Source organism: Neoarius graeffei, chromosome 9 (assembly GCF_027579695.1).
Source record: "Neoarius graeffei isolate fNeoGra1 chromosome 9, fNeoGra1.pri, whole genome shotgun sequence".
NCBI classification, from domain to species: Eukaryota; Metazoa; Chordata; class Actinopteri; order Siluriformes; family Ariidae; genus Neoarius; species Neoarius graeffei.
Genome location: NC_083577.1, coordinates 93,739,334 through 93,762,676, shown reverse-complemented (window position 1 = coordinate 93,762,676; position 23,343 = coordinate 93,739,334). Strand labels below are relative to the sequence as shown.

The 23,343-nt window shown below is 43.6% G+C and overlaps 1 protein-coding gene across 1 annotated transcript; it reads left to right on the top strand.

Annotated features, from left to right (window-relative positions):
* The first annotated feature begins 7,362 nt into the window (after positions 1-7,362).
* On the top strand, positions 7,363-23,053 carry LOC132892096 (serine/threonine-protein kinase SIK2-like). Its single transcript, XM_060930491.1, has 14 exons — positions 7,363-7,770; positions 9,757-9,964; positions 10,376-10,492; positions 14,656-14,719; positions 15,024-15,185; positions 15,870-15,994; positions 16,091-16,214; positions 16,496-16,716; positions 17,222-17,377; positions 17,479-17,586; positions 17,668-17,893; positions 17,989-18,246; positions 18,502-18,727; positions 19,182-23,053. The coding sequence occupies exons 2-14, from the start codon at positions 9,809-9,811 to the stop codon at positions 19,666-19,668; spliced, it is 2,430 nt and encodes an 809-aa protein (XP_060786474.1). The 5' UTR covers positions 7,363-7,770; positions 9,757-9,808; the 3' UTR covers positions 19,669-23,053.
* Positions 23,054-23,343: the final 290 nt, after the last annotated feature.

Genomic DNA, 23,343 nt, shown 5'->3' with positions numbered 1-23,343 from the left:
TTTGCTCAAAGAGAGCGAGGAACGCTTCCGGATCGTCCTGCGGTCCCATCTTCATGAGGGTGGCAGCAGCGGCGGCCGGCGGCCCTGCTGACATGAGCCGGTGCCGGAATGCCTGGCGATCTTACCGCTGGGCCAGCAACAAGGCTTCAAAGCGCTGCTGCTGCTCCTTCCGGAGGGTGATCAGCTCTTGATGCTGGTTCTGCTGGGCGGTAGCAAGGGTCAGGATGAGCTCCTTGAACGGGGAGGACTCCATGGGGCGGTTCCCTTCTGTGCGTCCTGGGTTTCAGCACCACTGTGGTATGTTGAGCGGGTGGGTGGAGCACAGAAGTACGGCAGGCCTGAACTGAGTTTCACAAAACTCTTTATTTGCAGCTTTTCAGCCTTTTTAACAAACTCCCAGTCACACAGACACGCACACACTCATCAGTCGTCTGGTTGGGGAGCGAGCCTCTTCTCTCCTCTCCCCCTCCCTTTATACTCCATCCCTGTAACAAACACACACACACACAAATTAACATCAGGTGTAATGAACTAGCCACTTACCTTCCCCGACCCCGCCCTCCATTCACAGACTGCTGCTTGGCCACGCCCCCGCTGCCACAGTTAGGTATGCTCATTGTCATGTAATGGTTAAAAACAGTGTACATTATGTGCATTAAGTGCAAGCAGGGACTCTGGCAAGACTACCTATGACAGCATAACTAAAAGGGAGAGCCAGAAGAAACAGACATGAGGGAGCCCTAGGATATAAAGCAGCAGCCACTCCACCGTCAACAAACCCAAGTGAGCGAGTGAGAGTGGGGGAGTGGGGGAGAGGGGGGCGACAGCATCCATACCTCCCAGTTTACCAAAACAATCTATGCCTGAGGACCCTCCAGATCTACTATTTTACCTCATAAAAACAATTAACAAAAGGCTTGACTAAACAGATGTGTTTTCAGCCAAGACTTAAACACTGAGACTGTGTCTGAATCATGAACACCACTTGGAAGGCTGTTCCATAACTGTGGGACTTTGTAAGAAAAGGCTCTGCCCCCTGATGTAGCCTTCATTATATAACGTACCAGCAGATAGCCTGCACCTTTTGATCTAAATAGGCATGGCGGGTCATGAAGAACCAGAAGTTCACTCAGGTACTGTGGTGCAAGACCATTCAGTGCTTTAAAGGTCAATAGTAGTATTTTATAATCAATGTGAAGTTTGATTGGGAGCCAATGCAGTGTGGAGAAGACAGGGGTGATGTGGTCATATCTTCTAGTTCTTGTAAGGACTCTTGCTGCTGCATCCTTCCTGCTCTCCTCTCTCTCCACATCACTGGACACATTATCTCCTCTTGTTTCCAGGCCAGCAAGATCTTCCCCTCCTAGTCCCTGGATGTCTGAAACAGTTTGCTCCCACAGAATTGTTCTACGTGCAGCAGAGAGGAAGTGGAGAAAATCCAGGGCCCCTGCCGACCTATCCCTCTATTTGTCCCTCCTTGCCGAGTTCACAACCTTGCTCAAATCAACCAAGATGAAGTTTCATCACTCCAAAATTCACACCTCCATCTCCAACCCTTGTCAACTGTTTTTGGTCTTCTCTCCTCAACTCTCCACCAGCTGCACCTCAGTCCTCCATCACTGCAGAGGACTTTGCGGTCTTTTTTGAGGAAGAGATTATAGCCATCCACAACTCCTTCACCATGCCTGCCTCACCCTCCCACCCCTCCAACCCTCCCTTGCTCTCTGCTTTTCCCCCTCTTTCCACTTCAGATGTCTCCCAGCTCTTGCTCTCTCACCATCCAACCACCTGTGCCCTTGACCGTATCCCCTCATCTTTCCTCCAGACCATCACTCCTGACATCTTCCCATTTATCACCTCCCTCATCAATTCCTCCTTCTCCTCCAGAAACTTTCCCTCCAGTTTCACATGGGCCCATATCACCACTTTGCTGAAAAAAACCCACCTTAGACCCCTCTATCATCCAGATTTATAGCCCTGTTTCTCTTCTCCCCTTCCTGTCAAAGATGCTTGAATGTGCTGTTGCTAACCAACTCTCCTCTTTTCTATCATGGAACAACCTCCTAGATCTTCACCAGTCCAGTTTCTGAGCTGGATATTCAACTGACACTGGGCTTCTCTCCATCAGTGAGACACTTCATGCAGCACGTGCTGCCTCCCTCTCCTCGGTCCAGATTCTCCTTGATCTTTCTGCTGCATTTGACACTGTGGATCACTCCATCCTCCTGTCATCCTTATTAGCTCTAGGGATCTGTGGGACAGCCCCAAACTGGTCCTACCTCTCTGGTCACTTCTTCCAGGTTACCTGGTCTGGTTCTGTATCAGCACCACATCCACTTACCACCGGTGTACCTCAAGGTTCAGTCCTTGGTCCACTTCTCTTCTCCCTCTACACCCAGTCTCTCAGCCCAATTATCTCTGCTCATGGTCTATCCTACCACTGCTATGCTGATGACACCCAACTGTTTCCCTCTTTTCCTCCTTCTGACACACAGATCTCTGCTTGCCTGTGTGACATCCAGAGCTGGATGGACAACCATCACCTGAAGCTCAACTCAGGCAAGACAAAGGTAATCTACATTCCTGCTCCATCCTCTCCACCCCTGAACATTATCATCTCCATGGGGGACATCTCTAGGTCACCTTCACCCAGTGTGAAGAACCTAGGGGTCGTGTTCAATGACAAACTCTCCTCCTCAGCGAACATCACTACAGTGAGCCAGATATGTAGATTCCTCCTCTACAACATCCAAAGGATCCACCCTTTTCTTACCACCTGATCCTCTCCTGCCTGGTCTATTGCAACTCTCTCCTTGCTGGCCTTTCAGCTTCTGCCATCAAACCCCTGCAGCTCATCCAGAATGCTGAAGCTTGCCTGGTCTACAACCTGCCTCGTTCTTTCCATGTCACCCCTCTGCTTGCTGACCTGCACTGGCTACCTATTGCAGCTTGCATCAAGTTTAAAACATTGGTGCTAGCTTACCAGGCTATCAAGGGGTTAGGGCCAGCATACCTCCAAAGTCTGTTCCGCCCCTACACGCCAACCAGATCCCTATACTCCGCTACTACTGGTTGCCTGACCCCTTCTCCTCTCCACTCCCTGCCCAGCCCGCTCAAGACTACTGTCTGTCCTTGTTCCCTGTTGGTGGAAAGACCTTCCCATTGATGTCAGAACTGCTGACTCCCTGACCACCTTCAAGTGCAGACTGAAGACTCACCTCTTCAGGCTGCATCTCTCCCCTGCTTCCCTGCCCACTGTATAACTGCATTTCAGTCTAGACCAACTCAGGCTGTGTACTGTCTAGCCTGGGGTTAGCCATTTTGAGTTCTCTATTTAGTTGTACTTTATATGGTTGGTTTGTTTCCTTGGCTGTTTGAGTATTGGTACTTCAACAGCATATTACACTAGGTATTGCTGTCACTTGTTCAGTTGCCACTAGAACTTTCTTGTCTAGAAGTTCAGCACTTTGTGTTCCTGAAGTTTGCAATCATTGTACGTCACTCTGGATGAAAGCATCTGTGAAATGCCATGTAATGTAATGCATTCTGAACTAACTGGAGCTTGTTTATGCCCTTATTGGAACATCCAGACAGTAAGCCATTACAATAATCCAACCTATAAGTAACAAAAGCATGAACTAGTTTTTCTGCATCATGTAGTGACATTATTATTTTAGCAATATTTCTGAGATGAAAGAAAGCTATCCAGGTAATGTTATCGATATGACTTTCAAACAAAAGACTGGAGTCAATAATCACCCCAAGGTCTTTTACTGCTGCACGTGAAGAAACAGAAAGGCCATCCAGAGTTACTGTGTAATCAGAAAACTTACTTCTAGCTGTGTGTGGTCCTTGTACAAGTACTTCTGTCTTGTCAGAGTTAAGCAGAAGGAAGTTAATAAGCATCCAGTGTCTAATGTCCTTTATACATTCCTCAGTTTTATTAAGCTGGTGTCTCTCATCAGGTTTTGCAGAAACATATGACTGTGTGTCATCAGCATAACAGTGGAAATTAATTGCATTACATTACATTACAGGCATTTAGCAGATGCTCTTATCCAGAACGATGTACAACAGGATCCTGACACACCCCACCCAGGGAGCAATTGGGGGTTAGGTGCCTTGCTCAAGGACACTTCATCCATTCCTGCTAGTCTAGGGAATCAAACCAGCAACCTTTTTGTCCCAAAGCTACTTCTTTAACCTCTTGGCCATGGCTTTCTCCTAATATCATGCTTACAAATAATATTACCCAGAGGAAACATATATAAAGAAAACAGCAGTGGGCCTAAGATGAAACCTTGTGAAACACCAAACTTTACCTCAGTATGTCTAGAAAAATCATATTTACATCAACAAACTGATAGCGATCAATTAAATAAGACCTGAGCCAGGAGAGGGCCGTTCCCTTAACTCCCACAACATTTTCTAGCCCCCTCTAACAGGCCAGCCTTGCCGTCAAAACTGCTCCAATTATCTATAAAGCCCACATCAGTGCCAGTATCGGTCTGATACCAGCAAAAATTTAGACAAAATGTATGAAAATTATTTGTGAATTGAATTGGATATTGCAAATTGGATTTGGGAAAGTAATTTATTTTTGGCCCTGGAAAAAAATGTAGAAATATATAAAGATATGTGACTTTCTTTTTTGGCCTGATTTTATGATAGTTATACTTAATACTTTAATGTATTCATTATATTTGCAGTGTAAGTGATTTTTATGAAAAAAAGTTTAACTTGAACTGCTTCAGTTAAAAATAAAAACATTTTAAAGTTTACTAGGGTTAAAGAAAACAACATCAAATTGGTATTGGCTGATACAGTTTCAGTATGGGTATTAGAAAAGAAATTGTATCACACCATCTCTAATTTTGATATGTAATTTTTACATACAATAATTTAGCTTCATTTTCAGGTGTGTTTTTTTCCACAATTAATTTATTTTTTCATGTGATGTACTTAATTTTCCTGTGTGATTTTTACATTCAATTTATTTTTACATGATAAATTGCAATTGACATCACCTGAAAAATGAAATCACATGGAAAAATTAACTTGTAAAAAGATATATTCTGAAATGCACTTTCATGTTTCACATTTTAACTCACATAATTTTTGTTTTTCTTGCTCCTGTGTTGTTGTTTTTGTGACATTTATACCCTCCCCTGTTTGTTTGTTTGTCTTCTTCCATTCTGTATGAGAGATGACTAAGAAAAAAAATTGACTCTAAAAAAAATCACTTGTATAGAAAGGAAGGTGCTTTGGGTTGAGAGGTTTGTGTTGTCACCATTGCGTGGGCACGTGTCCTCTTAATCTTCAGGGAGACCCCATGATGAAGGTCAGAGCTATGTGATGCTCCTGTGGCTTCCTGTCACCTATTAAAATAAAATACATACACATATATAAGAACTATGTTTCCCCAGTATATTCCCCTGATCTTCCCCAGAGCCCTGGGCTGCAGCCCACATACACACTTTAAAACCACTTCCTGACTGCTGTTTAAGTCATTTCCACCTCTGAACGTCAGAGAAGACAGACAAGACTGGAGTGAAGCATCCATCCTCTCTCTCCTCCATCTGTGCAGATGTCAGAGTAAATCTAGTCTCCTGGAACTACGTAGATGCTGAAAAGGCACATTTGAAGCACCAGTTGAGTATTTTCTTAATCTTGGTCCAGAGTTAGAGCCCAGATCTGGTGTCACTGCGCGCACACACACACACACACACACACACCAGGTGTGAATTATTTGTTGAGGAGCAGCATGGTGGTGTTAAATGACCTGCAGATAGGTCGCTGGAACAGAGCCACAGAAGGTCATATGATTACCTCCACCATCTGTGTTGGGGCGGTTTTGTTTTTGCCTCTGTTTGTTTGTTCCCAGCATAACTCAAAAAGATGTGAATGTATTTTGATGAAATTCTGAGGAAAGATGAGCCGTGGGCCAAAGAACAATTGATTAGATTTTGATTCACATCCGGATATGTGGCTTGGTGAAGGTCTGCACTCCACTGAGCGACCTTCTAGTTTATCACGAGTGTAATGTGCAGCAGATATCTTCACTGGAGTGTCCGTGCATTACTTTTTGCAATGATATTACACAACTATGTGTTAGATTTTGCATGCATTTGTGGAAAGTTCTCATTACCCAGCACACTGAGCTCATAGATAAGGTGCATTGTGTTGCACTGCATTTACTGGAAAGTGCACCAGTGGGTGAGGAGCTCGGCTGAGGACGGATGCTTCTTTCTGCAGGTGTGTGTGTGAGAGAGAGAGAGAGAGAGAGAGAGAGAGGTGGGGGATGGGAGGGGTGAGCGTGCCAGTGCGTTGCTGTTGCGCGCGCGCACGCACACACACATGCCGTGCATAGCTCAGTGTGGGTGTGGCCGTGCATAGCTCAGTGTGGGTGTGGCCGTGCATAGCTCAGTGTGGGTGTGGCTGCTCATTAACACGCTGCAGTAATGTGTATGTTTGTGCTCAGGCAAGCATGCAGAATGCATCGACTCATCATCATCATCATCTCTCTCTCTCTCTCTCTCTCTCTCTCTCTCTCTCACACACACACACACACACACTGGATTCCTCACAACCTTGACGCTGAGAAGGTGAAGGAAACCCGCTGTGCAGAGCTGCGTGTAAACGGAGCTAAGAATCAGATAGGGTTCAGTGCGCGTGTGTGTACATTCCAGTCTGTTTGAGATAATATTCAGAACAGAAAAATAAAAAGTGAGAAAGCAGTGTTGATAAATTAGAAAAAGTTTACATTCTGGATTAAACAAACAAATAATGCACAAAAGCTCATTATTATTATTATTATTATTATTATTATTATTATTATTATTATTATTATTATTATTTCATTGTAATTAAAAATAAGAACAGTTCATCTATTTATATCTTCACTGGTGTGTATATGATCTCCGAAAATCTGTTATATCTTATTATTTTATAAACTTTCCCCTTAAACGTGACGAGGTTTAAATTTCTAAACGCTTTCCGTGCATTCCGATAAAACCCAAACTCCTGACTTTTTGGTCCCTGTGGCTCTCCGTAGCTCCATTCCAGAGAGAGAGAGAGAGAGAGAGAGAGCAAAAGAGGGGTCACGTGGTCACAAAACGTCCCTGGGCACCGACGTCATCGCCCTCGATCTCCAAAGCAACCTCTCCATCAGCACGCGCGTCAGCCGGCTCTGTGAGGCGCGACGTTGCCAGGCAACACTCGGACGGCGCGCACGCTAGCTCAGAGCGCTGACGCTGGTGTGACGTTAATGGGGCGGGGCGAGCTTCCCATTTCGATACGGGGATATGGGAGGGAGGGAAAAGGGGGCGGAGCTCGGCTCGACGGCACAGAGTCCAATCAGAGAAGCCGCGGCTTGCAGTAGCGGCGCGAGCCGAGCTCGAGAGAGGAGCGTCACTGTGCTGACAGGCGCGCGCTTCCCGCCTTTCTAACGGCTCTGTGTGGAGGAGCGCGCGAGAGAGACCCGGATTAACACCGAATAAACAAACACTCACATAAACACCAGCGGGCTGATGGAGGAGAGTTCCTGAACACCGGGAGGAGAGTTCCTGAACACCGGGAGGAGAGTTCCTGAACAGCGGGAGGAGAGTTCCTGAACACCGGGAGGAGAGTTCCTGAACACCGGGAGGAGAGTTCCTGAACACCGGGAGGAGAGTTCCTGAACAGCGGGAGGGGTTCCATCTCTCCGGGGAATGAGAGACACGCGCGCCGCTTTGGGCTCTGAGGCAGCAGGACTTCACTAGTGCAGCCACGGTGAGTAAAGTACAGTCCACTCACTAACACTAAACACACACACTAAACACACACACTAACACCAAACACACACACTCACTAACATTAACATTAAACACACACTAACACTACACACACACTCACTAACATTAAACACACACTAACATTAAACACTCACTAACATTAAACACACACTAACATTAAACACACACTAACATTAAACACACACTAACACTAAACACACTCACTAACACTAAACACACACTAACATTAAACACACACTAACACTAAACACACTCACTAACACTAAACACACACTAACATTAAACACACACTAACATTAAACACACACTAACACTAAACACACACACTCACTAACACTAAACACACACTAACATTAAACACTCACTAACATTAAACACACACTAACATTAAACACACACTAACACTAAACACACTCACTAACACTAAACACACACTAACATTAAACACACACTAACACTAAACACACACACTCACTAACATTAAACACACACTAACACTAAACACACTCACTAACACTAAACACACACTAACATTAAACACACACTAACACTAAACACACTCACTAACACTAAACACACACTAACATTAAACACACACTAACACTAAACACACTCACTAACACTAAACACACACTAACATTAAACACACACTAACATTAAACACACACTAACACTAAACACACACACTCACTAACATTAAACACACACTAACACTAAACACACTCACTAACACTAAACACACACTAACACTAAACACACACTAACATTAAACACACACTAACACTAAACACACACACTCACTAACATTAAACACACTCACTAGCAAACTCACCGACACTGACATTAAACACACTCACCGACACTGACATTAAACACACACTAACACTAAACACACTCACTAACACTAAACACACACTCACTAGCAAACTCACCAACACTGACATTAAACACACTCACCGACACACTCACCGACACTGACATTAAACACACTCACCGACACTGACATTAAACACACTCACTGACATTAAACACACTCACTGACACACTAATATACATGAATACAGGAGGAGGACTTTACTTGTGCAGCACGGTGAGTAGAGTCCAATCCACACACTAACATTAATACCAACACACTCACTAACACACTTCACACACTTATACATTCATACAGGAGGACTGTATTAGTGCAGGACAGTGAGTAGAATCACCTTACTAAAGTAACACTAACACACTTCACACACTGATATACATTTATACGCTTTATTCTTATTAGGATCTCACACACACACAGGACATTTCAGCATTTATAGAAACTTCATCCTGCTGTCTGAGTAATGAATTTATTTACAGAATGATCTAATGTAGTTCAGTGGGATTTAACATCAAATAACTACATTATTATTTGTTATTACTATTTTATTATTATTATTATTATTATTATTGCTATATAAAAAGGCATTTCCCTGTTTATTACATTTATTTACGTTTTTAAATTAATTTATGAATATTCCTTGATGACTGCATTTACACCCGAATAGTAAACCTTACTGTTTTATGTACAACTGAAATATAATAATAATAATAATAATCTATTGTTTTATTATTGTTTTTTTCTAGTGGATTTATTCCTCCTGAGTTATAATAATGTCCATGGGTTTATACCTGTACACAGCATATGATAAAGAAATCTGTAAAAAACACACAAAAACACTAATGTACAAATGTAAGTGTTGTAATTTACATCAACATTGTTAATGCAGTGTTAGTGTTATAATGTTAAAAGTTTATTTCTGTTCATTAATGCATCAATATTGAGCTGACTGAGGATATAAACAGAAGTTATTAATTTTCCCTTTATTATTAGAGTGATTGTTGAAGGCAGATGTATTTGTGTACGTTGCTTTGTGTTGAAGTCTCTCGAGTGTAAAGTGTTACTCTAAGCGTCACTCTTCCTTCCTCACAGGCGTGAAACTGAAGTGAAGCCGAGGTGTCCTTGCTTGCACGCAGTAATCGTGATGGTGATCATGCGAGAGGCGAGTGCAGGAGGTCCGGCGGCTGTGTCTGCCCAGGGTCGACCCCTGCAGGTGGGCTTCTACGAGATCATCCGCACGCTGGGGAAGGGCAACTTCGCTGTGGTTAAACTGGCCAGGCACAAAGTGACTAAAACCCAGGTACACCATCATCACTGTCATGATCGTAATCATCATCTCTATCACCACCATCACATTACAGGCATTTAGCAGACGCTCCTATCCAGAGCAACATATAACATACCCAGAGCAGCCTGGGGAGCAGTTGGGGGTTCAGTGTCTTGCTCAAGGGCACTTCAGCCATTCTTGCTGGTCCTGGGAATCAAACCGGCAACCTTTTGTTCCCAAAGCTGCTTCACTAGTCATTAGGCCAGGGCTTCCCCCATGGCCTAATCATCTCTCACACACACACTGCGGCTGAATAAACCCGAGACGCCAGAGGAGTTTATTCATCGCTGGGGTTTTCTTCAGGGAGTTTAATTTCCATTTTATTAACTTTAGTAGAAATATTTAATTAATGCATTCACCCCCCCCCCCCTTTTTTTTTTACAGGTTGCCATTAAAATAATCGATAAGACCCGTCTGAACTCGTCCAATCTGGAGAAGATCTACAGGGAGGTGCAGATCATGAAGCTGCTGAATCACCCGCACATCATTAAGCTTTACCAGGTATTTGTGCTTAATATAACTCTGTTCACTGAGTGTCTCCCTGACTCCGGTCCAACACCAACAACTTCACCCTCACATCAGGTGGCCTCAGGAGGAACACAGCGAAAAATCGATTAAAAAGTGAGAATTTTTCAGAAGGTGTGATTTCAGATCAAAAAAAGTTTTAAGTTTTGGGGATTTGGGATGATTGGGTCATTTTTTTTAACCCTTTCGGATCTGAATGTTTTTTTCTCATCTCATTATCTCTAGCCGCTTTATCCTGTTCTACAGGGTCGCAGGCGAGCTGGAGCCTATCCCAGCTGACGACGGGTGAAAGGCGGGGTTCACCCTGGACAAGTCGCCAGGTCATCACAGGGCTGACACATAGACACAGACAACCATTCACACTCACATTCACACCTACGCTCAATTTAGAGTCACCAGTTAACCTAACCTGCATGTCTTTGGACTGTGGGGGAAACCGGAGCACCCGGAGGAAACCCACGCGGACACGGGGAGAACATGCAAACTCCACACAGAAAGGCCCTCGCCGGCCCCGGGGCTCGAACCCAGGACCTTCTTGCTGTGAGGCGACAGCGCTAACCACTACACCACCGTGCCGCCGGTTGAATTTTTTTTTTTAGTAAAAAAAATCCCTCCACAACATAAACAAAATAGACACATTTATGAATAATAATAATATCTCACTCTCAGAATCGTAGGGCTGAGATGATATGACAGAAATATGGTATCATGATACATGGAGATGTTTCTATGATGTGTGATCATAAATAGGATTTACAAATAAATTTCCTGGAAAACAAATAAATAAATAAATTTTAATTTAATTCTGAAAATAAGTTTTAAAAATGAAAATTATGAAATTAAAACAACTTGCAATTCAATTTTGTCTGAATTGTCTTTACATTTTACAATTTTAAAAATTGATTCAGTCCAAAATTTTAGCATCAAATCAGCAGCTTTTACCCAGAGTTCCTCATAATTAAAATATTAAACATGTACAACGATGGCTTTATTATAAAAGATACAGATGCTATATTGTCATATTGCCCTTCAGCCCTGTGTGTGTGCGTGTGTGTGCGCATGTGTGTGCGCGTGTGTGTGAGTTTTACCTGACAGTGTGAATACAGTGTACCTTTAAACATAATTGACTGTGAATAACTGAACCTAAAGGATCACTGATGGTAACAGATACACATTAAAGGTATCAAAGTTCCTGAAGTACCCTTGATGGTACCACACTCCATGGTGCACTTTGGTACTTTTTTATTTCTGAGAGTCTCTGTATGTGTGATTCTGTAAAGCCAAGCTGCTGGCTCATATTGTACTGTTGTTCTGAAACTTGATTACAGCTGTGTGAGTGTGAGAGAGAGATTAATTAGCCCTGGTTAAGCACAATGTGTCGGCTCAGTCACGTGAAATGATCTCTCTGTAAGTCTTTAAGTCGTGTAAGCGTCTTTATCTGGTAGAACAGGTTTTGACGCACGTACATAGCACACACACACACACACACACACACACACACACACTGAGCCTGATGCCAGCATGCATTCTGTCAGCACGTTTTTGTCCTCAGTACTCCCAGCCTGCACTCTGGTGCGTTCTTTAGTTTGGTGCAGATTTGTGGTTGGATTCTGAAAGCGATGTTGTAACAGCACAGCGGTGTAGTGGTTCACAGTCGCCTCACAGCAAGAAGGTCCTGGGTTTGAGCCCAGCGGTCGGTGAGCGCCTTTCTATGTGGAGTTTGCATGTTCTCCCCGTGTCTGCGTTGGTTTCCTCCGGGTGCTCCGGTTTCCCCCACAGTCCAAAGACATGCAGGTTAGGTTAATATGGGACAGCCTTGGGCTGAGGTGCCCTTGAGCGAGGCACCTAATTCCCAACTGCTCCCTGGGTGCTGTTAGCATGGCTGCCCACTGCTCTGGGTGTGTGTGTGTGTGTGTGTGTGTGTGTGTGTGTGTGCTCATTGCTCACGTGTGTGTGCATGTGTCTTTTCACTGCTTCAGATGGGTTAAATGCAGAGAGGAAATTCACAAGCGTGTGATGAATAAAGTTGTTCTAGAAAGTGAACTGAATCCCTGGAAAACTGGCTCAGGAGGAGGATAAAGGGGATTTCTGTGAACAGAGCTTGTACTGTATCCCAGTTAGGGTTGTGACGATATGATACAATATAATATGATATCACAATACATAAAATGTCTCATGGTATTTAAAAAAATAAAAAGTACTTTTATTGAACATGTACCAAAATGAACAACTGAACATAGGAGCATGGGGTAGAAAAATATTTAGTAATACTCTCAGGCGACCATTTACATGTGTCCTTCATACTGGTGTTGGCTGTGGGCGTGGCCTGTCTGCCTAAGTTTTTCTTGTGTGTTGAACAGTAAATGGGAACTAACGGCAGGGTTACGTTGCGAGCGAGGAAGTGAAGAAGGCTCGGCTCACACGCGATGCAGGACTGGGACGAAGAATCATTCAAACCAATCATTTCACAGCATCAGAGCTCATTTGCATAGAAGTGAGAAAATCTGGAACTGTTGCTGAAATCGAGGCTTTGTGTCGTGTGTAAAGAAAACGAATGAGCAGCAGTGAGAGCAGCAGCGTGTCAGAACAGCATTTATCCTGCTCGGTTTACAGTGTTTAAAAAGCCATGAGAGACAGACACCGTGTGTGTGTGTGAGATGGTTCTCACATTCCCATCCCCCATAAGAAGCCAGGACATCAGGAGGTCACGTCTCTCATGCCTGCATTCTCCTTTCATAGCTGCAGCTCTTCCCGAGTTTATTTAAAGGCCGTGAGGATAAAACACACAGAGCCCCTGCTGATAAACGCCGCTTTACACACTCCTCTGTTCTGTGCTGTAGGTGTGACAACAGGCCGATCTGTCACACACCGGGAGAGCGGAACAGCTGTGTGTGTGTTGTGAGCTTTGACATCATTAAGTAACACAGAAAGCTCTCTCATGGCATAGAAGTTTATCCCATGGCAAGTTTCCCGAATGGACACATCATTACCATATCACACTCCCGGAATTCTATGTGCGTGCGCGCGGACATCACAAGAGTCGAACCCATTGTGCAACATCCTCCCCTTGCATTCCTTCAGGCTTTCCCAGGAACAGTCACAGTGTTCTGAGGTGAAGTTTGACGTTCAGCTGCTCGTGAAGCGTAATACACAAGCTGAGACTCGTTTACTGGTCTTACTTTTCTTCTTTCTTGGATTCTCTCACATGGTGACGAAAGAAAGACAAACTGAACAGACAACATGCTCCAACCTAAAAATACATTTTCACATTTTAGCGTGCTCACACACTTCTGGCAAATCAGTTTTGAAACCCCAGCGATCCTCCCAACACTAAATCAGCCGTGTCCAATCAGAGTTTGGAAACAAAACATCGTGTACCTGTGATATCTTTTAAAATGTGTATTGTGAAATAACATTACATTGTTGTATTGCCCGAGCCGTGGACCCTTTCACTACTTTTAAACAGAATCATTCTTCCTGTTTCTCTGATCCATTCTGGCTGTACAGTATTTATATTTAGTCAGAACATAACATAAGGGTAACATGATGCTACCGCCACCGTGCCAGACAAGCGAACTAGAGAACCTTCTGGCAAACTCCAAATGAGATTTCATGCAGCTCAGGCCAGATTTTAGTTTAATCATGTGCATAGACCTACAAATTCACTTTATAGCATTATAACAAACTATAAAACCAGAGCCATCGCAAAGTGTCCATAAATAATGGGACACAGATAATACAGTACATACGGAAATGTGTATATATAAATGTGTTAGTCAGTGTACTCTGGTGTTTTTGCAGCACTGCGTGCGTGTGTGTGTGTGGGAGGGGACACGTAGTGTTCAGTGACTCTATCAGAAAGTTGTGGTGTGTTTCTCTGCGTGAGTGTACATAAGGGACGTTCAGGAAGCAGCTCCATGTGCTGGTGCTTATCATGGGAAAGCAGGACATCACATCAATAAGAACTGTGTGTGTGTCGGGGGGGGGGGCTATCAGTCTAAGCTCTCTTCACAAGCCCTACTAATGCCACCATTAAAGTTTAATAAGGCTGGAAAAGGAGATTTATTAGGCTGCTTAAACCCGGCAGCACCTTTCTGATCTCACCGTGTGTGTGTGTGTGTGTGTGTGTGTCTTTGCAGGTCATGGAGACCAAAGACATGCTGTATATCGTAACGGAGTACGCAAAAAACGGCGAGATGTTCGGTGAGTACAAAGTGACTGATCCACTACTGTTTCAGGCTGATGAGTCAGACATGACGGGTTAGAGGAGAGGAAAAGAGCACCAGGTGGTGGTGGAACAGGTGTGGGTTTTTTAGGCTTTTATGTAACTAACACACACACACACACACACGCTCACCTGGGATGACAGAGTGTACTGCCATGAGAGAGAGATAGAAAGATTGATCTCTCACAGCCACTCAGAACTGATCCACACCCTAACTGGAGCGATCGTGCGTTCCTTGACCTGACCCTCAACCTCATCCTTCCTCCTCCTTTTCCTCTGCAGACTATCTGACATCTAACGGACGCATGAGCGAAGCCGAGGCAAGAATGAAGTTCTGGCAGATCCTCACAGCTGTCGACTACTGCCACCGCCACCACATCGTCCATCGAGACCTCAAGACCGAGAACCTGCTGCTGGACGCCAACATGAACATCAAACTCGCAGGTGAGGAGAGCCACGACCATAACATGACTACGTCAGACGGGAAGAACCCTCCAGGACACCATTTTAGCTAGATGTTGAACTAGTTCTCTGTATCAGTCATTTTTATTTACTGGTTGTCATGCATAAATTGTTTAAAAATGGTTAAAAAGTCAATTGTAGGAAAAAGTAAATGCATGTGTAGGGATAAAACTGAAATCATACCTTTAAATATTAAAAAACAACAACAACAACAACAACTTCCAATGTGTTTTTAAAGGGCTACTTGAAATAAAACTGTTCAAGTCTGGCACAAAAATATATCTTTAATCAAAAATTGTAGTTGCTTTTGTGTGTAAAGATTAAAGATATAGTAGACTGATGATCAGTTAATTTCTCTCGCGCCACACGGATGTCGCTGACGAATCAGTATGCATGACACCATGAGAGTCGACACACCGGTGGAGCAGGATGGGAATGTTCCCGATTCATCAAAAGGAAACAGAAACAGGGTCGGATATAAAACCGTATTACATCAGCCCAGTAAGCTGTGCTCAAAGAAGAGGCTTATTTTTTGCGTAAACACACATCATTCAGTTTCGGCTTGTTTATATAACACACACACACACACACACACCCCGAGCTAGGACTGAAGCGCAGCTGACAGAACCGTCATATGATCTCTCTCTCTCTCTCTCTCTCGATCAGACTTTGGGTTTGGAAACTTCTACAATGCTGGAGAGCCTCTGTCCACGTGGTGTGGCAGCCCACCGTATGCCGCACCTGAGGTCTTCGAGGGAAAAGAGTACGAAGGACCACAGCTGGACATTTGGGTATGTGTCCTATAGTCTCCTGCACTCTCTAGTGGAGAGGTGATTCTGGATAAATTATAGAACCATGTGCTAAATTGTGTTTGTGTGTGTGTGTAGAGTCTGGGTGTAGTGCTGTACGTGTTGGTGTGTGGCTCGCTGCCATTCGATGGAGAAAGCCTGCCAGTGCTGAGACAGAGAGTGACGGAAGGACGCTTCAGAATACCCTTCTTCATGTCAGAAGGTAACGGGTTACACACTGGGCGTTGTGCGGGTACAGGAAAAAAAATCAACACTATTCTCTTATCCTATTCTTCTTTAATAACAGCAGTGTTTTATTCCTCTTCACATTACGCTATGCACAAGTTATGGATATGGCGATGATCTGTTACTATAGTAACCATAACGTTATCCGAGCGAGCACATTATTATAAACCTTCTGACCAATCAGAATCCAGAACAAACCAGGTATGCATTATGATGCCATTTAAAAGCCCCACCCCTCTCTCTGTCCCTCTGTCACAGACTGTGAGAATCTGATCCGGAAGATGCTGGTGGTGGACCCAGCCAAGCGGATCAGCATCGCTCAGATCAAGCAGCACCGCTGGATGTTAGCCGACCCCAATGCGCCCCACCAGACGCTCTCACACTCCCTCACCGACTACAACTCTAACCTGGGGGACTACAGCGAGCCCGTCCTGAGCATCATGCACACGCTGGGCATCGACCGCCAGAGGACTGTGGAGGTGAGAGACAATAAATCTGATGAACTGAGTTTCACTTTACTGAGAATTATGGCATGTTATGGAGTGTTCTCTGAGACTGTGAGTCATTGCTTTAGATTATGGCAGCTCTGGGATCAGGGGTCAGGAGTAGAGCTTACTCAGCATCTCTGAGAGATTCGACTTGTCAGTTTTGTCACTTTGGTGATGGTGGAAACCTGGTGTTTATCCTAGCCTTTCGCCAGGACTTTAAATACATTTCCCTTCTGGCAAAGAGACAATAAACTCCGCAGCGTCTTCTCTAAAATCAGTCTCTAAAATCAGTCTCTAAAATCAAAATCTTAACAGAAATATATGATGGTGATGCAGGGACACCAGGTAAGCAAGTGATTGGAAATCATATATATATTCTGTTTTTATTGCTCATTAGAGTTGATTTGATATCCAACCAGTCAGAACAGGGAGGTGTATATTTTCCTGCCAATCATGATGGCACTCATGCTTCTGTCCCTCCACTGTTCCTCCACAGTCTCTCCAGAGCAGCAGCTACAATCACTTCTCAGCCATCTACTATCTGCTGCTGGAGCGGGTTAAAGAGCACCGGAGCCAGCAACTGACCCGGCAGTGCGGCGGCGCTTGGACCCAAAGGGGCAGGAGCACGTCTGACTCGCCGTCCAGCCCAGAGGTCAGTGTCTCCTCACAGTCCCTCTCACTTCCTCCTCCTGGTGTGACATTACATCCCTCCGGCTCACTCCGCTCTTCCTCCGCCCCCCTCTCGTCCTCAAGGTGATGGTGGAGTCATCCGACAGCTTCTGCCCAGCTTTGCCCATCGCCACGGCAATGAGCACAGCGGTGCACTCACAGATGGAGTGGGACCAGGGAGGTCTGTTTCAGGTGAGGACTGTTTTCCTCTGTGCTCAGTACAGAGCTTTCATTCTCTCAGCGTGCTGTTAACACCCTCTTGTGTTCCCCCAGCGGGTGGTGTGTCCAGTGGAGGCCAGTCTCAGCGGGCTCCTCTGGAATCGCTCCATCTCTCCCAACAGTCTCCTGGAGACCACCATCAATGAAGAGGTGCGTCCCGGAGACCTGGAAGAGGAGGACGGAGTGCTACAAGCCCCACCCACGCTCTTCCTAAACACCGCTTCACGTAGACACACCCTCGCCGAAGTCTCCACCCGCTTCCATCTCTGCAACCCTCCCTGTGAGTAACACGAAACTGTAAAACTTGAAAAAATAAATCTGTGTGGATTTGGATTTGCCTTCTGATAAACGATATGTGACCTCTCTTTCTCTCAGGTATTGTGATCAGTCCATCAGACGGAGCTTCATCAGACAGCTGTCTGAAGTCATCGTCCAATCCAACTCCACCCCTTTCCACCGCCGCAGTAGGAGATCTCTCGGCACTGATGGCGTCCGGGTTTGGACCCGGGACATCGGGGCCAGTCGGAGCCCCTCTGGCTCTGTCCTCCAACCGAATCCTGCAGAACCAGGGCAGTCTCCATGCAGCCAGCTTCCAGGAAGGACGCCGAGCTTCTGATACCTCCCTCACACAAGGTGTGTGTGTGTGTGTGTGTGTGTGTGAGAGAGAGAGAGAGTTAATGATCTTCTGAGGATGGGGTAATTACGCCCACCTGAAGGTTTTTATTGCGGTCTGAATACGGAGAAACATGAAATGAACCTCCTACTCATGAACACAGCACTTTAGCAAATGAGCTGAAGGTCTGTAATAATGCTCTGTGTGTGTGTGTGTGTGTGTGTGTGTGTGTGTGTGTGTGTGTGTGTGTGTGGTGAATCCGCTGATGTGTGCAGGACTGAAAGCCTTCCGTCAGCAGTTGAGGAAGAACTCTCGTACCAAAGGTCTCCTGGGCCTGAATAAGATCAAGGGCCTGGCGAGACAGGTGTGTCCTCCAGCCTCGTGCTCCAGGGGAAGCAGGGGGTCGTTAGGGCCAACCCTGTGCCCCCTGTCAGGCCTGCAGGGTGCCGGAGGACCTCGAGAGCGACGCAGCATGCTGGAGGAGGTGCTGCATCAGCAGAGGTGAGATGCTCCACTCGTACAGCCCTCAAGAGTCGTGGATTATTTTAAAAATAACAATTAAAAAACAGAATTTAATATATTAAAGCCTACAAACATTTATTTCAAGGTTGTTTTAAAGAAAATATAAGATTGCATCATTTAAAAATTCTCTCTAAACTATTCACCATTCACAATCCAGCACATCCCTGCTATATCTAAAAAAAACAAAATTACATTAAGTGCATATTTAAAACTGCAGATTTTATCTTAAGAATTAGCTGCATGATGCATCAGTCCTAAAGTATGTAAATTCTCTCCATTTTAAGATGTGAAATTATTAACTATGTTAACCTGAATGTTTATTTCTAAACACAGACTGTTGAGTCTAAAGAATCAAAATGTTTTTTTAATTAAATTAAATACTTTAGGCATGAAAAGGTTTAAATAACCTTGCTGTGTTTTTTTTTTTTTTTAGAATGCTACAAATCCAGCACCAGCCCCAGCAGCAGAGTGCTGTGTTCTACCAGCTGCCTTCCTCTTCCTGTTCTTCCTCCTCTTCCTGTTCTTCCTCCTCTTCCTCTTCACCTCCCTCCAACAGCCTGTTTGCTCCAGCTGCTTTATTCTCCAACCTTCCAGCCCAGGCTCCCCAGACCCAGCTGATTCCTGCATGCCATCAGAGCTCTGCTCCTCTTCAGCACCATCTGTGGCAGCAGAGTGTGGACTCTTCTTCCTCGTACTCGTCCCTGTCCCCGGTGGTGTCCGCGGCTCACCTGCTGGAAGCCCGACTGCACATCAGCCAGCAGCCGCACTTCCAAGCACATCCTCATCCTCAGCCACAGAGCTACACCCAGGGACAGCTGTCGCTCTTACCGCAGCAGGTGGGCTGGAGCCGGGGGGTCAGTGGGAGCCCCGACACCCCCGAGCTCCAGGAGCAGCTCAACAGCTGTGTGATGGTCAAATAGTGACGGGGAAGTGTTTCCTGATCTGGAGTGGAGCAACACTGACTCGCAGGATGAGAACACTTCATGTCCGAAGTGTGTGTGTGTGTGTGTGAGAGAGAGCAGGAATTCACAAGAAGACAAAGAAGCAATAATCAAACTTTACAGACGTCACACTCGTCCCCCAGCCTGAGAAAGCAATAACACACACGTACACACAGGACAGATGTCTATGTTTTAAAATAATCTCGTCACACTGGTAAATTTATTCATTCTTACAGATGATGTATGAACAATAGGACGGTCTTCCTCACATGGATGGATTTTATTATTACTTTTTTTCCCCCTTTGGTTGCTGTAACTTTTCTCACTTCACTGTAGAAGACCAAAGTTTCTTTTAACCTTTTTTTTTACATTGTTCAAATTGAAATGCAGTATGCGGGGTTTGTAATTGAGGAAACCGCAGCACTCGGCACAGAACAGCTGAACAAAAGCTGCTTTAGGAGCGGAGCCGAGGGCCATTCACGGTACTTTATTAATTTAAACATATGCATAAATACAATAAGAGACAGGGATGAGAAACTCAACACCATCAACTTGATGCATCTTGATTTTTATCACATTTTTTTCTCCAATACATCGATCCGTTACATAATCATTACAACGTATTATTATTATTATTATTATTATGAGTCGTTATGTAAAACACTTGGGTGAGTGTAGTTGGTACTGTCAATTTAAATATTTTAACATTTATAAACTGCAGGTTCTGTTATTTTGACTAAATATCTCATTATTTTGAATAAATATCTTGTTTTTTTACTGATAGATTTTGGGATGTTAACTATTTATCAATGAGTAATTTATTGAATATTATTAAATTGAGCCCTGTGATGACCTGGCGACTTGTCCAGGGTGAACCCTGCCTTTCGCCCGTAGTCAGCTGGGATAGGCTCCAGCTCGCCTGCGACCCTGTAGAACAGGATAAAGCGGCTACAGATAATGAGATGAGATGAGAATGAGATTATTAAATTGAAATAATGAGAGAGTAACACATTATTTCAAGGTATTAAATCAAAATTATCAGATGTTCAGTTGCAATAAGAGTTCGACTGGAAGTAATGATTTAGGTCAAAGTAACGAGAACTTGAAATAATGAGCTAAGTTAAAATATCTTAAACTAATGTATTTATAAATCAAAATGATGAGATCATTCAAAATAACCAGATATTACATTAAAATAAAGTGTTCACTCACACACACACACACACACACACACAGGTTTCCATTAAAGAAAACATGGTAAATTTAATTTTGAGCGCCAGAGAATCATGATGCACCAGCCTGTTGATTGTTAATAAAATGGGAGAAAGCCTGATGACCTCCTGCTCCACTGCTCAGCACCGCGACATGTTTAGATTCTCGTCATATTAAACACACAAGGAGCTGCTGTGACTCCTGCTCAGTCCTGCTCCTGAGAAATGAGGATAAAAAAGAAAAGGCACAGCTCCGCCTCTGTCGTATCACTACCTCTTCCTCCTCTTCCTCCGCACTGCAGCGAGGTTCTCCCAGAACAAAGCTTACGGGATTAGTGCAATATTTCACGCTCAGCTGTAGTACCTGCAACACTTGTAGTACCTCTACTTTACTCGTAGTACCGATAGTACCTGTAGTACCAGGTTGAGAAGCTGGTACTCCATGCACAATCTTTTTTTGTTTGTTTGTTTCTCTTACCTTTTTGTCAGGATAAGTCCGTCAGATTCTTTAAAACAAAGTTAGAGTGGTGTTCGTGATTAGTTTTTTTCACAAACTCTCGTGGTTACCAGAGGATCCCCCCCCCCCGTAACCCTAGCTATGTAATCGGCGAGAGGCCGAGGGCTACAGGAACAGATCAGCGCCGCCTACTGCACCATATGGTGCGGTAAAGACTTTAAACTTAGTTCATGATTAGCGTGAACAGCTGTCTGGGTGTTTTTTTTTTTTTTTTATAAACATTTTTTTAACAAATTTTGTTTGTGTGATTTTCAGACATTCGACTTCCTAAGAAGTAAATTTATCTCTTAATTTTTTCTGACATTTAAATTGTTTTTGAGTGGCTCCATAAATTAGGGCTGGGTGATTTTCTTAATATTTAATTAATTTATTTATTTATTATTAAATAAAATTATAATATATTTATGTTTTTATATTTAACAAATAACACTTTCATTTGCAGAAAAATAAACTAAAATATTTACAACTGAGATAAAGTTCACATCTGCTTTCAGTCTCAGTAAAAAGTATATTGCGACATCATTTATCGAGATATCGCTGTGATAGTATCATATCGCCCAGCCCTAAGCTAAATGTTCCCCAACTGTCTATAAACACCTTTTATTTTTAACATCCACAAAGTGTTTATTTATACTCAGTGTTAAATAAATTGAAAACAATCCAGGAAGTTACTGAAACAATCCTTTATTTTATTATTATGGTTTTTTTTTTTTTTCACAAATTGTGATTTTTTTTGTTGTTCTCTGATGGAACAGCAGTGCAGACAGAAAAGTAATGTTTCTGTGAGAAAGTGCAGACTCCCCTGAAGGTCCCAGTGATCATGTCTGCATTAATGTACGCTTTATTTTCCTTTTTAAACATTCTGTAGCAATATATTTCTGACAAGATGGTGCAGTTCGGTGCTCACAGTAGATTTTAAACAGGGTATTTGTGTGTGTGTGTGTGTGTGTGTGTGTGTGTGTGTGCACTATTTGTCCCCCAAACTGCACGTCTGTCTCTTTTAGTTGGAGAAACAGGGTTCAAAATCCAGTGACTGAAAATTATAAGCTGAAATCAACACGATTCTCAGAAACAGTGTTATTCTGATTTATTTTAACGTTATTGTTTTGGTTTTTTAAAGATTTCCTCTCACCAGTGATGCTTGTGCCTTTTTTCTGAACAAATCCCATGGTGAGGAAAGCAATTCCTTTTTTGTTTGTTTGTGGGTTTTTTCCCCTGCTGTACTGACTTTGAGAAAACGTGGCTCTTTGGCTTGCAGTGAATCAGACAGAACCTTCTTTTTAAATTATTTTCCTTTTCTTTTCCCCTTTGTTTTTCAGAATAATGCACTTTATGATGAATATTTCTCCTTCTGAAAATAGTGTTGTTTCCACTGCTGGGCTTGAGAAGATTTCTTGAGTGTTAAAACATTTACAGTAATATTAAACACTATTTTTTAAATTTGATTTCATTTTATGTGGAACTGTAAAGAGAGTTGTTGTTGCTGTTGTCATTTTGGATAGATTTCCCTGATTTGCTTGCTGAACTGTAAATGTCTTGAATGTGTGTGTGTGTGTGTGTGTGTGTGTGTGTGTGTGATGAGAGTTGTTTATTTATATGTGGCTATTTATTTTAAATAAAAGTAAAATTCCTAAAACTTGTGGTGATTGTGCTGTTTTTTTTTCTTCCAGAGTAAATAGGTCAATAAACCACTTCAGCATCACCCAAACTCCCACTCTGGTGTTTTAGAGACGAGGATGTTCTAAAGCAGGAAGTCAGGGCTCGGGGTGTTGCGGCTGCACGACTCTTTATGATTCGTCACTGTGAGCTGCAGCGTGCAGCGTTTCCTCCTCATGCAGGTTTTAGTGGTTTGATGGTGTTTCCTCCTCATTTCATCACAAAGAAGTGAAAGAAGACCGATATCAGATGCACAGAAATCCATCCTGA

Excerpts from the sequence above, each read along its gene's own strand:
- LOC132892096 (XM_060930491.1), top strand. The coding sequence starts at position 9,809 with ATGGTGATCATGCGAGAGGCGAGTGCAGGAGGTCCGGCGGCTGTGTCT. Across the intron at positions 9,965-10,375 it reads ACAAAGTGACTAAAACCCAG|GTTGCCATTAAAATAATCGA; the intron begins GTACACCATCAT and ends TTTTTTTTACAG. Across the intron at positions 18,728-19,181 it reads GAGGTGCTGCATCAGCAGAG|AATGCTACAAATCCAGCACC; the intron begins GTGAGATGCTCC and ends TTTTTTTTTTAG.